Source organism: Brachyhypopomus gauderio, chromosome 10 (genome assembly GCF_052324685.1).
Source record: "Brachyhypopomus gauderio isolate BG-103 chromosome 10, BGAUD_0.2, whole genome shotgun sequence".
NCBI classification, from domain to species: Eukaryota; Metazoa; Chordata; class Actinopteri; order Gymnotiformes; family Hypopomidae; genus Brachyhypopomus; species Brachyhypopomus gauderio.
In genome coordinates this window covers 1,619,460-1,631,750 of record NC_135220.1, presented here as the reverse complement: position 1 = coordinate 1,631,750, position 12,291 = coordinate 1,619,460, and the positions used below count along the sequence as shown (strand labels likewise).

The 12,291-nt window shown below is 48.8% G+C and overlaps 1 protein-coding gene across 2 annotated transcripts in view; it reads left to right on the top strand.

The window, feature by feature from the left end:
* Positions 1–12,291, top strand: part of kmt2d (lysine (K)-specific methyltransferase 2D) — a 28,089-nt gene extending 15,798 nt beyond the window's left edge. For both annotated transcript variants that reach the window (XM_077018547.1, XM_077018548.1), the window contains exons 33-54: positions 138–265; positions 391–2,237; positions 2,336–2,459; positions 2,562–2,649; positions 2,733–2,799; positions 2,969–3,201; positions 3,314–6,340; positions 6,426–6,569; positions 6,700–6,864; positions 7,074–7,221; positions 7,306–7,387; positions 7,468–7,643; positions 7,774–7,898; positions 7,986–8,124; positions 8,410–8,534; positions 9,061–10,381; positions 10,496–10,632; positions 10,739–10,869; positions 10,989–11,274; positions 11,454–11,527; positions 11,671–11,779; positions 11,905–12,291. In XM_077018547.1, the coding sequence (XP_076874662.1) occupies positions 138–265; positions 391–2,237; positions 2,336–2,459; positions 2,562–2,649; positions 2,733–2,799; positions 2,969–3,201; positions 3,314–6,340; positions 6,426–6,569; positions 6,700–6,864; positions 7,074–7,221; positions 7,306–7,387; positions 7,468–7,643; positions 7,774–7,898; positions 7,986–8,124; positions 8,410–8,534; positions 9,061–10,381; positions 10,496–10,632; positions 10,739–10,869; positions 10,989–11,274; positions 11,454–11,527; positions 11,671–11,779; positions 11,905–11,997 (8,769 nt within the window). In that variant the 3' untranslated portion in view covers positions 11,998–12,291. The remainder of the gene's footprint in view (positions 1–137; positions 266–390; positions 2,238–2,335; positions 2,460–2,561; positions 2,650–2,732; positions 2,800–2,968; positions 3,202–3,313; positions 6,341–6,425; positions 6,570–6,699; positions 6,865–7,073; positions 7,222–7,305; positions 7,388–7,467; positions 7,644–7,773; positions 7,899–7,985; positions 8,125–8,409; positions 8,535–9,060; positions 10,382–10,495; positions 10,633–10,738; positions 10,870–10,988; positions 11,275–11,453; positions 11,528–11,670; positions 11,780–11,904) is intronic.

The window sequence follows — 12,291 nt, the reverse complement described above, 5'->3', positions numbered from 1 at the left end:
TGTATGGCAGAAAGATTGTTTGTTTTTACTATATATGCATGTTTACTAAATATTACATATCTTACATATCAATGTTTCCATATTACTGTATGATGTTGATCTCTAGTTGTTAATTTTCTTATCAATATGCATATTAGGACAGAGCCGCGGTTGCTCAGATAGCCGTCACTGGCAAGTTGGCTTTGCCTATGGGGACAGTGGAAGAGAAAATGTGTCGCCCACCCCCATCAGGAACACCTGGTATTATAGACCCTAATGTTTTAAGGTATGTCTGGCTCAGTAATTTTCCTAAATATTTCATGTGTGCTAAGTGCTCATTCAAGCACCTTCATGATTATTACTATGTAACCTGCAAATAATAAATGTAAGTGTCCTTTTGTTCGTCTTTAGGCAAGCTGGCCCTAATATCCCCCAGGGCATGTATCCACGGGCACCATTTCCTACACAATGGCAAGGACAAGCTGTTGGTCCACGGAGGTTTGCGCAACCGTCCATGATGGATATTGGGCCCAGACATCACCTGAATGCTTCTATGAACAATCCTCTCGGTATGCAGGGTATGCAAGGCATGCCTAATTCTCTTGCAGTGGCACAAAGCACTGGAACAGAGACAGTGCAACCTTGTGTGACTGGGCCTCCACCACAGTTCATAGAATTAAAGCATAATGCCCAGAGGATACCACTGGGGCCCCAGTTTTTACCAAGGGGACCTCAACCCCGCCCTCGCATGTTTATACCACAACCAGAAGTGACTGCTTCATTTGTCCCACCACACTTGCCTCCTCCTCTTGATACTCAGGCAGAGGGTGGGCAAGAGGCCAGACTTGGGATGCCACAGCCCAGCATGGGCTTGTTAATTCCTCAGCAGGGCAATATTCCTCCGTCTCCTTCCCAGCTACAACCTCAGCAGGTGCCAATTACCCCTTCAAATACATCTGGTTCCCGCTCAGATGCGCAGCAGCAGGGTTCTCAGAACAATACTGTAGGGGAGCAACAGTCGGCTGAAGATGCTGTTGACTTACCAGAGCCTGATCTTGAGGATCCTTTTGTTGCCAAAGACCTGGGAGATGCAGGAACAGAGGCCGGAGTTGAGGATGAGGATGACCTTGCCCTCGACCTGGATCCCGACAAAGGGGACGATGATTTGGGGAACCTCGACAACCTTGAGACCAATGATCCACATTTGGATGATCTGCTCAACAGTGATGAATTCGACTTGCTTGCATACACCGACCCGGAACTTGACCAAGGTGATCCTAAGGATGTTTTTACGGACCAGTTGCGTCTTGTTGAAGCAGAAGTAGAAGGCTCGAGTACCACCGTCGGTGCAGAAATGAAGACAGAAGAGAGACCTAAAGCTGGTTCAATTGTCAAGGGCTCACTCACAGATCTCAAGCAACCTTCAAAAACCGAGGGCACATCATCTTGCAGTGTTGCACATCCACTGAAGACGGAGTGCTCAGACACTGGTGGACTCCCTTCTATAAAGCTTGAGGAGAAGGACTTGGCTGAGCAGCAGCAACCATCACAGGCTGTGGTTAAAGATGAAATGGGACAGGCTGTTTCTTTGCTTCTTGGTGCAACGCCATCCAAGTCCTCGACTCAGCCGGAAAATTCATCCGCGTCACTCAGCACTGTTCGTTTAGGGGGTGTGCCATTTCCTCTTCCTACCCAAGCTGATTCGCTGTCATTTCAAACAACTTCGACTCATTCGGACTTGGGTGAGGATCCCCTGGGCCTACCAGATGGTGGAGGGCAGCATTCCCCTGCGGTTGACCTTGACAAAGTAGAAAGCTCGTTGGAGGCGAGCGAGCTGCCTTTATTGATTCAGGACTTACTGGAGCATGAAAAGAAAGAGCTTCAGAAACAGCAGCAACAGCAGATGAACTCTTTACAGGGAGGGTTAGGAAGTCACCTTCACAATCTTCAGAATCAGCAACAACCTCCCGGAGGGCCAAATCAGATTTTGCTGCCACATCATCGTCCACCTCAGGGTATTGTGAGTCAACCTGGAATGGGACCGAGGCCCCCTAACATGCTTACACCACAGCAGCAGAGGTTACTTGGTGCAACAATGCCTCCACCTCAACCTGTAGCGATGGGACAACCGCAAGGTATGATGCGAGGCGGACAGCCAACTAACATACACCCTGGGCTTAATCCACAGCACCAAGCACCACTACCTCAACACTTGGCAAAACAGCAATCTCTCCCCAGCAACTTCTTCCCTGATAAAGGTATTTTTTTTTTTGTTTTGCGTAGTTCATCTTTTGGCTTTTGCATTTGTTGAGGACACTGCATCTTTACATGTATGTGTTGCTTTGTGTTCTTGTAGATCTGGATAAGTTTATGACTGATGATATAATGGATCCTATTGCAAAGGCAAAAATGGTTGCCCTGAAAGGCATTAAAAGGGTATTGACTCAAGACCCCATGGGTGTACCACCCGGGATCAATAGGTACTTATGTTAATTTAACAATTAACCAGATCATTCAGTCTTCTTACATAGCCTTGGTTAACGTTCATCATATATATATATTTTTTTTCTTCATGGGGTCAGGCAACAAGTAACTATTTTGGCTCAGAGGCTGGCCTCAACTCCAGGAAGTGGAGACCCTCAAACCCACATTGGACCTGGATCATCTAAGGTTGATGAATTTCCTTTTACGTTCAGCTTATGTTTCAGTTTCTGTGATTTATTAAAGTGTGTGCCACTTTCTGTTGTTTTCAGGAGGGGGAAAGCAGTGACCAGGCTCAACCACGACCTAACCCTCCCCAGTTTGTTCAAGGCATCATTAGTATGTTCTGTACTTGTGATATCTTCCTGTACTTTTTGTCTTTACCACATAGGTTCCTTGTACCACAATTAATTGTGTTGTACCACAATTACTGTGTTAATAGAGGCAAATGTATAAACCTTTTGTCTACATATTTATCATACCACATTTCAATCCCTCTGCAAAATAGATGATGCTGAGCAGCACCAATATGAAGAATGGCTTGCGCACACCCAACAGTTGCTACAGATGCAGCTGAAGTTTTTAGAGGAGCAGATAGGTGCTCATCGCAAATCTCGCAAAGCGCTTTGTGCTAAGCAACGCACTGCTAAGAAAGCAGGGCGAGAATTTGCAGAGGCAGATGCCGAAAAGCTAAAATTGGTCACCGAAGAGCAAAGTAAGATCCAGAAACAACTGGACCAGGTGAGCAAACATTTGTCTTTTATATTAACAAGTGAACAGCCTGATTTGTGTGTGTGTTTTTTATGTACCAGATAAGAATCTTTCCATTAAAATCTCATCTCCACCCTTCCAGGTACGTAAACAGCAGAAGGAGCATACTAATCTGATCGCCGAATACAGAAGTAAGCAGCAACAACATCAGCAAAGCTCCTCCATGCTTGCACCTGGTCCTCCCAACCAAGGTCCACACATGCTTTCAAAGATGCCTGGACAGATGATGATGGGCCAGCAAGGTGCACCAATGATGGGTCAAGTATCTGGAGGCGTTCCTCAAGGAGGTATGCCTGTTAGAATGCCACAAGTGCATCCGTTTCCTGGTGCCCAAACTCATCATGCTGGGGTGCATGGTCCTGTGCCACCTGGCACACCTGGTGGATTCTTCCCACAAGGCACTGGAGCACAAGGACCGGATCCAAGGCTTCTTCAGGACCGACAGTTGCAGCAAAGGATGCAGATGGTCCAGAAACTACAGCAACAGCAGCAGTTTATGATGAGCCAGCAGCCTATGCCACATCAAAGTCAACAACAAGGTGTTTTGAGTCAGCAAGCTGGGACTGTGGGTGGTCAGCCACCTCAGGCTTTGATCGGCAACCCGTTAATGGGACAGCAACAGTCCAATCTTCAACCAGGATTAATATCCACCCCACAAAATCAGCAAAGTCTACTCCAGGTTCCTCAGGGCATGATGGGGAACCAGGGAGTCAGGCAGGCGCAGCCAAATCTCATGGCTCAGCCACTGACTCAAAATCAAAATATGATGCCGGGCCAACAAGGCATGACTGGAAGTCAAGCGGTGCAGCAGCTTCAGAGACCTCAGGGTTTGATGAGTCAGCAGGGACCTGGTGGACCACAACATATTCTTAGAGGACCGCAAGGTGAACTTCAAGGTGCACCTCAACAGCAGAATGTTTTGGCACAGCGAATGCTTCTTACTCAGCAACAGCAGAACGCGTCAAAGACCCACGCACAGCTCCAACAGCAGCAAATGCCCCAGCAGAGACAACCGGCACAAGTAAACCCATTAGAGCCACAAGTGACGTTGGGAACGCCCCCTTCGAGCAATGTTCAAGGCGGTGTGGAGAATTTGCAGCAGGTCGTTCCGCCCCTCTCGCAAGATGTTCAAAGCCCTGCTCCTAAAGACGCAGGAATTCTCAGTCCGAAAACCCCACCACAGCAGGGTGGACCCTCCATTCCGGTTCAGATGCCTCAGGTGCCGGGTGGAGATTTGCCCGGAGCAGCCGGGCAGCAACAGCAAACACTTGCCTATATGACTCAGCAACAAGCCAAACAGCAGCAGCCTGGACAGAATGCCGGCCCAGTACAGCAACATGGCTATGTTACGGGCCAGCAGGCTGGAATACAACCTCAAGTGCAGCAACAGCAGATGCAACAACAGCAACAACAGATGCAGCTCGTTCTTCAGAGGCAAAACTCTCTCGGTGCAGAACAAGTGAAACAAGAAGGTCAGCAAATGTGTTACGTCTCCCAACAGCCACAACAAGGAGGTCAAAGTGTTCCACAGCAACTGCAAAGCATGCTGGGTCAGCAGAGTGGCCAAAATCCAGCTGCAATGGCTGGGAATGCGAATCAACAAGATGTGTTGCACCAGCAGCAGAAGCAAGCCTTGCTTGAGCAGATGAACAGAGGACAGCAAGTGATGATGTCCCCAAGGCCCGGTGCTCCTGGGCAAATACGAACCGCAATCAACATTCAGGCCTTCATTGCACAGAACCCACAGCTGCGTCACCTTCCTCCTAACCAGCAACTGCAACAAATTCAGGCCATGATTGCTCAGAGACAGGCACAGCAGCAGGGCCAGATTCTAAGATTACAGGGACAGGGACAGGCACAAATGCGTCCTCATGGTCAACAGGGCCAACCTGTTGGCCAAAGAATGCCAGGGCTCGAGACGCAGCAACAGCACCCCTATGGCTTTGCAGGTAAACAAGGTCCAGTGGAGTCTCCAGAGCACCAAGGAGTAATGGGCCAGCCCTCCGTCATGACTCCACAGTATCATCAGGGCGCTGGATCGCTGCCGCAACAAACATCGCAAGGAACCTCGCCTCAATACGGTAGTGTGCAGCAGATGATGCACCAGCAGCAACATCAAATGATGAGAGGTCAGGTGCCTTTGAATCGACCAATGATGGGTCCAGTTCGCACGGCACCTCTTGGTCACATGACTAGGCCATTGTCCCCTCGTCAGCTTATGGGTCAGGGTTCGCCTGGCAGCCCCCTCTCGAGTCAGCAAAGGCAAATCATGGGCATGGGTCAGACCCAGACGCCACCAGGACAGCAGTCTCATGGGATGACCGCACGTAGTCCTTTTCAGGCATCTCCTTCCCATGTGGGTTCTCCTGCTGGATCTACTGTTCAAGAAGCTGGCTCAAGCCCAGCATCTTTCAGTAAACAAGATTCGGGCACACCATCTCACTCTACCCATCTGTCACCTCCATCGAGATCAGAGTTCGTTATTGGCCATAGCAGCCCGTTTAACAATGTGGGAACACCAGCAGCTTCACCACTGAGATCTCCAATGGCCAAGACTCCACAAGATTTATTAGGTCTCAAGTCAGAGCCCCAGAGCCACAGTAATGATATGACCGCCACTTCTGTTCCACCTAATGGCCCATCTCCTAAGTCCAATGAGAGCTTCCCACAACATCCATTAACTCCAGTGGTGGCTGATGGTGATGTATCTCATTCACCACCACTGACTTCTGAAGGACATCCATGCAAAATCACACTCCAAAACATAAAACAGGAACCTCGTGAGATCCAGTGTGACTCGGGAAATGCTGGAGAGACTCCTACTGCAGCTGTTAAGCGAGAAATAACTGGCGAGTTGGTCAGTAACAGTAATGCTAGTGGATTTATCAGCTCTGCATCCGGGCCTGGAAATCAATCGGGAGACCCTGCAGCACAAATCCCCAAAACGGAGACAGGACAACAACTTTTGCAGAAGCTCCTTCGAACCAAGAATCTTCAATTGGCATCCCAGAGGCCATCTGATGGAATACACAATGAGATAAATGGTCATATAAACAGCAAGCTGGCAATGCTGGAGCAAAAACTTCAGGGAACACCACGAAACATGGAGGTAAAAAAAAGACGTTAGGTAGTGACACGTCAAAGAAAGACCTTTTTGTTTTCTAATCCCTTTCGTGTTAATTACTTGTTCTTAGGATCTTCAATCAATCTCTAAAAGAGCTCCGGTAGCAAAGACTAAGCGCACGACAAAGGCTGGGGAGCGTGGACCAAACTCTCGGAAGAAAACTAAAAAAGACGAGGTTGGAAAAACCGAAGCAATAATGAAACAGCTTAAACAAGTATGGACGAGTTCCTTTCCCGTTTCACACAATTATAAAAATTAGTTTAACGATTCAACATTTTATTAGACACATTTTGGCAGCATTCCTTAATTAACACCCCTCCCCTCTTTTTCGTTTTTACCCTCAGGGTCTCTCTCTCCTTCCTCTAATGGAACCCTCCATTACGGCTAGTCTGGATTTGTTTGCTCCTTTTGGCAGCAGCCCTGCTAATGGCAAGACTCCACTGAAGGGCTCTTTTGGAAATGCAGTAATAGACAACATTCCAGACTACTATTCCCAACTCCTAACTAAGGTACAATTGTACATGTATGCAATTCCAGAGTGCTCTATTACTCATTGACTTCACAAGAAAATCCTTGGGTTGTTAGGTTTTGTGCACACTAGTTTTGTAGTCTTGCAATTTTCTGTAGGTTTGGAAGATGCTCCTGAATAACTGTTGTGTTAGAAGACATGGTTCTTGGTTATGTATCATGCGCTAAAAATGTTCTCCTCTTCCACCAGAATAACCTCAGCAATCCTCCCACGCCTCCTTCATCTCTTCCCCCGACTCCGCCCCCTTCGGTGCAGCACAAACTTTTAAATGGCGTGACCGCGGTAGACGAGCTGGCGGAAGACAAGGGAGCGAGAGAGGCTTCAGAGGACGCAATGGGTAACAATGCTGACATGTCCAGTGCCTTAGCTTGTCTAGATAAATCAGACTGGGTGCTCAGAGTGCTTCTTCCTGTCCCTTAAGACCCTGTTCCTGAGGAGGTGAAGAGTGTGGATATTCTAGCGGCTCTCCCCACTCCTCCACATAACCAGAACGAAGACATGAGGTACGTCGCACGGTGTCGGGAAAGTTACTCCAGCCCTACTTTGTGGCCCGGCAGAGAACTCATGAATGGTTTCCCCTCAGGATGGAGAGTGATGATGACAGCGATGCTCCGGACAGCATTGTGCCTGCGTCATCGCCTGAAAGCCACCTTGGTGACGAAGTGTCGCGTTTTCCTCATCTGCTGGAGCCGAAAGAGGAGGAGAATGAGAGGGCCATTTCTCCCGTCATATCCATCATCCCTCGCTCTTCTATACCTAGTATGTTTTCTTAGATTTTGTTCCCTGATGTCTGTTCCTGAACTTTGATTTGCTGTCCTGTTCTTATGTGATGGAGACATCTTATAACCCCCCCCCCCCCCCCCCCCCCCCCCCCCTCACAAATGTTCAGATTTCCCAGAGACTAAACCCTTTGAGGCAGTAGAGGGGAAAGACGGCTCCTCTTCCAGCCCTTGGGACAAAGCCAGGAGCAACGAAGTGTCTGTCACCTTATCTCTCTCAGCAGCTGCGGCCAAGGTATTGAAGCTTCAGTTTGTCTGAATCCTCTTTTAACAATCCAATTTAATTCCTGTGTTAACTCCGCCACAATTGGTCTTCCGATAGAATCTGAACTCTGTCATGGTGGCAGTTGCTCAGCTGCTACACATGCGTATCCCTGGTTCCTACGAAGTGGCATTCCCCCAGAGTCCTGGTAGGGCGGCTGGTGTTGGCCCTGGGAAACCACCCGACTTCTCCAGCTCGGGTAACTTAGAATCTGTTATTTTCTGGACTTTTACTGCCGTCATTGGTAGTCAATTTATATGCAGCAGTCCAAATCCTTTTTATGTCAAGTTTGATAGTGTGATATTTACTGCTTTACTAGTATTTTTATTCATAGATGAGACATTTGGTTTATAAATATGAATAAACAAATAAGGTTTAATTATTGTTAAACAGTAGGTGACTGTTTTTGAACTTGAGTGTTTGGTGTCTGTCGATTTTGTTCTAAAAACACATTTTTCTTCTTTTTCTTTTGTCCATAACGTAGGAGGCCTGTGTGTGAAGACTGACCAATCTGCAAGTGGAGAGGCAGAATGGCTGAGACAGTTCGATGTCACTTTGCCAGGCTGTACTCTGAAGAAGGAGGTCGACATTCTGTCTCTAATCAAGCAGGTTGGTTGCATAGATTATTTATTAAACGTATGCGTATGTAGGAGGGATATTTGCATTTATATTTTTACATTTTATTATAAATTTGAAAATCAAACTACATGTATGGGAGTGCAGAAATACAATATACAGTGAGGCCCGCTTAATGACTGGGTTAGAGACTGAAAAGTCTGTCGTAAAGCAGTTTTCGTCATTAAGCATGACCCTAGATTTAGATATGCTTTTATCGTAAATACAGTATCGGGGAAAAAAAAAAAACTAACAATGTTCTTGTGCGTGCGTACAGCGTGAGAGAGAGCGATCGCGTTGCCGAGATAAGCTGAGGCAGTGCAGCCTATCGTACACAACACCCCACAACACCCCACATCACCCCACTGTGCTGCCACTGCTCCTCTGTGTTGTAAAAGTTGCAACTCCGGTCTGTCGTTATCCAGACCCGTCGTTAAGCGGGGACTCATTGTATATATTTTTTATAAATGTATTCCTACTATCGTCTCCCAAAATTAATTCTGTGTTCGTTAATAATTAGGAATACCCAGAGCATGAAGACCAACCTGCTCAGCACTGTTACATGACTAATGTATCAGACCTGGATGTACGACATCTTCCCATCATTCCTGTTGAGGAATCTCCGCCACCTTCACCACCAGCACCCACACCTGCTGAACCTGAACCCGTCGCTCAGTCTCACCCTGATCCGCAACCAGAACTGGACCTTGAGCCTTCTGTTCAGCTGAAGTCCTCGCCTAGCCTGGGCGCTCTCGTCAAGACGGAGCCTCAGGTCGAGTCTTTGAATATAGAGTCTCGGAGCCCTCATGTTAAACCCGAGCCTGAGGCTGAGGAGGCCTTTCTCTCGTCCCTCACCGCCACGTCGGAGGAAGAGGCGGTCTGTGCTGCCGCTCGCTCCGTGCCTCAGGACTCCCCCGCGATGGAGGTCTCCCCCAGACCCGTCAAACACCGCAGCAGGCCCCTGTCCGAGGATGACGAGGTGCGACCCAAGATCAAAAAGTGGAAAGGCGTGCGCTGGAAAAGACTTCACCTGGTCATCACCATCCGCAAGGGCGGCTCCAAGAAGGAGAACAGTCGCGAGGTGTCCGAGCTCATGGAGCGTCTGCGGATCACGCTCCGCCCGGAAAAGTTGCCGCGAGACAAACGCAAGTGCTGCTTCTGCCACGAGGAGGGGGACGGCGCCACGGACGGCCCCGCCCGCCTCCTGAACATCGACGTGGACCTGTGGGTGCACCTCAACTGCGCGCTGTGGTCCACGGAGGTCTACGAGACGCAGGGGGGCGCGCTCATCAACGTGGAGGTGGCCCTGCGTCGCGGCCTGCGCACGCGCTGCGCCTTCTGCCAGAAGACGGGCGCCACCAACAGCTGCAACCGCCTGCGCTGCCCCAACGTCTACCACTTCGCCTGCGCCATCCGCGCCCGCTGCATGTTCTTCAAGGACAAGACCATGCTCTGCACGCAGCACAAGCTAAAGGGCCCCAGCGAGGAGGAGCTGAGCAACTTCGCCGTCTTCCGCCGCGTCTACATCGAGCGGGACGAGGTCAAGCAGATCGCCAGCATCCTGCAGCGCGGAGACCGCGTGCACCTGTTCCGCGTCGGGGGCCTCATCTTCCACGCGGTCGGTCAGCTCCTGCCCTCTCAGATGGCCGCCTTCCACTCGCCCACCGCCATCTTCCCCGTGGGGTACGAGGCCACGCGCATCTACTGGAGCACCCGGGTGCCCAACCGCCGCTGCCGATACCGCTGCCGCATCGGGGAGCAGGACGGCAAACCCTTGTTTGAAGTGCGAGTGCTGGAGTACGGACAGGAAGACCTGCACTTCAAGGAGAGCAGTCCAGATGGTATATAACATTTTTGAAACTTTCCTATTCCCCTTTAAAGATTGAGCACTTTGGTGTGAAATTGGTCTCGAGGTTTGATTTAATGTCCTGCCGTCTTGTCTTTTTAAACATCAGGCATCTGGGAGAAGATTGTGCATAAGGTTGCCAAGTTGCGTGAAGATGCGGCCATGCTGAAGCTCTTCACAGACCATGTAAAGGGAGAGGAGATGTACGGCCTCACCGTCCATGCTGTGATGCGCATCACCGAGTCGGTAAGCAGATCCCTTCAGATCCCGTCGCACAGCTGATAACTGATGAATGGGCAGAGATGAAGATCCCTTTTAAGCATGCACGTTTACCAAACCTCTCGCTATTTAGCTTCCCGGGGTGGAGAACTGTCAAGACTACACGTTCCGATATGGCCGGCATCCTCTTATGGAACTCCCTCTCATGATTAACCCCACTGGTTGTGCACGCTCTGAGCCCAAGGTCCTCACACACTGCAAAAGGTGAGGCTTTCAATGTGAATACTCCTCTAACGCATACGAATGCAGGATGTAGTGTCACCATTGATTAGAAAGTAATACTCTTTACCATATCGTTACCATATTTGTGTTGTGTGTCTTAGGCCCCATACATTGAACAGCACCAGTATGTCCAAAGCCTACCAGAGCACATTCACAGGGGAGATCAATACCCCCTACAGCAAACAGTTTGTTCACTCCAAGTCCTCTCAGTACCGGAGGTTAAAAACCGAGTGGAAGAATAACGTGTACCTGGCTCGCTCCCGGATTCAGGGGCTGGGCCTGTACGCAGCTAAAGACCTTGAAAAACACACGATGGTCATTGAGTACATTGGCACCATCATTCGTAATGAAGTGGCAAATCGGCGGGAGAAAATCTACGAGGAGCAGGTTTGTAAACTAAACAACGAGGGCGGCCAAGTTTGGAAATGTATTTCAGTAACACACGTTTGGTCTGAACACGTTTTGAGTAATCCTCAGTACTTGCAGCTGATTTCCTGATGCCCTCAAAATTTTGTCTTGCATCAGGCTGTCTGATGATCAATATATTCATATTTGTTCTCAATCAGAATCGGGGGATCTACATGTTCCGCATCAATAATGAGCATGTAATAGATGCCACCCTTACTGGAGGCCCTGCACGGTAAGATACAGTGTTTTTTTTTTTTTTTTTTTTTTTTTTTTTTTGCTGATCTCTGATTTTCTCCGACTCTCTTTGATGTTGGACTCACTTGGGAGATACATTGTGTGTGTGTGTGCGTGGCGCGCGTGTGCTTCATTGACCAGCTACGTCAACCATTCCTGTGCACCCAACTGTGTTGCCGAAGTGGTGACGTTCGACAAAGAGGACAAAATCATCATCATTTCCAGTCGTAGGATCCCCAAGGGGGAGGAGGTAAGAGTCTCATGGATCAACCTGTTGCTTGGCATTCAAAGTCTTGTGGTGTATTTACTTTGTTGATCTTATAAACGATCTTTTACGTGTGTCTCCCTCTTGCATGCTCTCTGATGGGCCGTTAGCTGACGTATGACTATCAGTTCGACTTCGAGGACGATCAACACAAAATCCCCTGCCATTGTGGAGCCTGGAATTGCCGGAAGTGGATGAACTAACAGGGAGACGGGACGTGCGGAGCGTACCTTTTGCTCACTGGTGCCAGAACACTTCTGCGCCAAAGCTTCTTAGAATTTTAACTACCCAGATCATAAGCTGTTCTGAAACGAGGGGGGGGGGGGACGTTTGCTGTCTGTCAGTGGCAAGAAAAGGATCTCGTTATTCGCATCAGGAGCCAAAGCTTTGAATGGAGTCAGATTTGAAGCCACAACCTTTTCAGACAAGCTCAAAGGTGTGCTTGAATATTCAAAAAAAAAAAAAAAAAAAAAAAAAAAAACTTGCCTTTGCCAAAA